This window comes from Nematolebias whitei, chromosome 2, assembly GCF_014905685.2.
Source record: "Nematolebias whitei isolate Nwh7 chromosome 2, NemWhi1, whole genome shotgun sequence".
Classification (NCBI taxonomy): Eukaryota; Metazoa; Chordata; class Actinopteri; order Cyprinodontiformes; family Rivulidae; genus Nematolebias; species Nematolebias whitei.
The window spans coordinates 14,551,814-14,554,822 of record NC_056499.1 but is presented as its reverse complement, the minus strand read 5'-3'; the positions used below and the strand labels follow the sequence as shown (position 1 = coordinate 14,554,822).

The 3,009-nt window shown below is 39.1% G+C and overlaps 1 protein-coding gene across 2 annotated transcripts in view; it reads left to right on the top strand.

The window, feature by feature from the left end:
* Positions 1-2,065, top strand: part of LOC119429443 (CUGBP Elav-like family member 1) — an 11,588-nt gene extending 9,523 nt beyond the window's left edge. For both annotated transcript variants that reach the window (XM_037697076.1, XM_037697071.1), the window contains 2 exons: positions 1,517-1,660; positions 1,938-2,065. In XM_037697076.1, the coding sequence (XP_037553004.1) occupies positions 1,517-1,660; positions 1,938-2,065 (272 nt within the window). The remainder of the gene's footprint in view (positions 1-1,516; positions 1,661-1,937) is intronic.
* Positions 2,066-3,009: the final 944 nt, after the last annotated feature.

The following is a 3,009-nucleotide window of genomic DNA, read 5'->3' as shown; positions in this document are numbered from 1 at the left end:
ATCAACAGGCAATCTGTGCATCAATAAGACATCTGTGCATCAACAGGGAATCTGTGCATCAAAGAGGCAACATGTGTGTCAGCATGCAATCTGTGCATCAGCAAGAAATTTGTGAATCAAAGAGGCATTATGTACATCATCAAGCAATTTGTATATCAACAGGGCATCTGTGCATCAACAGTCAATCTGTACATCAAAGAGGCAATCTGTGCATCAACAGGAAATCTGTGCATCAACAGGAAATCTGTGCATCAACAGGCAATTTGTGCATCAACAGGCAATCTGTACATCAACAGGATGTCTGTGCATCAACAGGAAATCTGTGCATCAACAGGAAATCTGTGCATCAACAGGAAGAATGTTCATCAACAGGCAATCTGTGCATAAACAGAAAGTCTGTACATCAACAGGAAATCTGTGCATCAACAGGAAATCTGTACATCAACAGAAAATATGTGCATCAACTGGAAATCTGTGCATCAACAGTCCATCTGTACATCAAAGAGGCAATCGGTGCATCAATTGGCAGTCTAGGCATTAACAAGCAACATTTACACTGGAGTGGGAAAGTTACAACCTGGGAAACCTGGGTTCAAGTCTGACAGGTAGTGTGAAAATGAAGAGTTTAAAACCAAAATGCTTATATGTTCAAAGCTCAGCTCTTCAGTTGCCTCTCTGACAGACTGTCAACTAGTTTTTTATGTTTAATCTGAAAGCACATCAGTACACACTGGCTTTTAATACAGCATATTTTTAATGTTTTGTTTGATTCTATTACTAGTTTTAATACTATTAATATCAGTACTGCTATCAGTAGCAGTAGCAGTAAAACAGTTCTACTAGAAATAATAGTAGTAGTATAATGTACTAGTGCTAGTTTTGTGGTGCTGTTACTGTGCTGACAGGCACAGTTCAGCTGTTTAGGGATACTCATAAAAAGTTGCTGTTTTGCATTTCATACACACTTGTTTGTTCGCAGAAAAACCTTTTTCTAGTTGTACTTTATTATTCTGAATTGAACTTGGATTTTCTACACATTAGGATGTATTTCCTTGTTATATGTCAACTTTTCTTAAATGAAGCATAAAAATCGTTAAAACAGCTTAATCAGGGGGCATAACACTTAAATTAATGTGTAAAATCCTAAAAATAAGCAAATAATTCTTGAAGTCAGCTTGTTAAAGAGTGCAAAATACTCAATTTAGGTAAAGATTTTATATTGGTCTGTTAGCAACTTTTGCTTCCCCCACTGGCAGATTTTTTCTCAAAACAAAAATAAATTGGTCACATTTAGGAATATTTGACTTATTTCAAGTAGTGCTGTTTTTTGCAGTGTATTTTATTTTTTATTTACTTTTTTCTTGTTGTATGACTCATTCTGTATTTTGTTCCTGTTTTTTAAAATCTTTATAAATAAAGCATCAGTGGGCTAGATTCAGTCTCATGTGGGCTGAAATTTCATGACTGACTGGATGAAATGGATCAGAATAATAAGACGGTTCTGGTTGTCTCTTAGGTCCAGAGGGGGCCAACCTGTTCATCTACCACCTGCCTCAGGAGTTCGGAGACCAGGACCTGCTGCAGATGTTTCTGCCCTTCGGAAACGTGATTTCTGCTAAAGTTTTCATCGACAAACAGACCAACCTCAGCAAATGTTTCGGTCAGTTTTGTTTCAGAAAACAGTTTATTACCTTTCCCTCGGTTACAACACCTGTTTAAAACAGGACGTGGTGAATTAAACTGAATTAAATAAAGAACACATATATTTTTATGTTTGTAGAAAGAGTTTTCTGAGGCAGGAAGGATGAAGTTGTTGCAAAGTTTCTCCGTTTCTTTTATGGACATAGAAATCCAGTTTGATTTGGTTTTTGAAGCCAAGCGAAACATTAATTTTACGATTACTGTGCTGTAAAATCGGAGTTGTGTTTGTTCTGCAGGTTTTGTGAGCTACGACAACCCAGTGTCGTCCCAGGCAGCCATCCAGTCCATGAACGGGTTCCAGATCGGTCTGAAGAGGCTGAAGGTGCAGCTGAAGCGTTCAAAGATGGACAGCAAACCTTATTAGAGCCGTCAGTCAGGGCGGAGGGACTGAAGCAGTCAGACAGTCTGTCTCTTCATTGTTTGACTCTTTTTCCTGTTTGAGTTTGTATGAAGTGGACCTTTGACCTTCACGTTCAGATTGTGTGCCTTTGCTGTGGTTCTTTGACTTCTGTGGTAAAATGTGTTCATTATAAACCATCAAGTGTCCTAAAGCTGCCAGCGTGAAGAAAACTGAAACGTCTCAGCTCCATCAGGATTCAGACACTTAGCCCTGACCTGTGGCAGCAGGTTCAGCTTTGAGTTTCCTGCATCTTCAGGGCTCAGTCGGTTGGATGGGACCCATCACTGGAGCCGTTTTCAGGTTTCAGGAGATGTTTGGTAGAACTCAGGTTAGGATTCTGGTCAGTCCCTGAGCCTCCTGTGTGGCTTCTCGGTGAGCTTTGGGATCATGTCATGTTGGGTCCAGTCCGGGGCTCTGTGAAACAGGTTTTTGATGAGTGTCAATCGATCCGTTCAGTCCTGGTTCCATCAGATCAGAGGACCCTCACAAACTGAGTCCTCTAAGCAGGTTTCAGGTGTTTTTTTATCTGAGGAGAGGTTTCCCTTGAGACCAGGGCTTAAGTTGTAAACTGATAGATGCTGTTGTCAAGCATCCTGGCTGTTATTTTGAAAAATTAGTGCCGTTGTTTTGATACGTGATGTGAATAATACACATCAAACATTTTTCTCGTTGTATTTTTAATAAATAATCAAAATTTTATTAATGACACCACTTAAACTGTTGAACTGATTTGCAATTCCGTTGTGCTGTTTAATTATATTTTTGAGTTTTTTAATAAAATCGCTCTATGACTTTGGACTTTTAGGGGCGGAGATTTTTTCAAGGGTAGAAGCGGAAATGCTTACTTGAAGAGGCAGCTATGTGATATTAAGAAGCTTGTAAGTGGCTGTTGTGTTTAAAATTAGTGT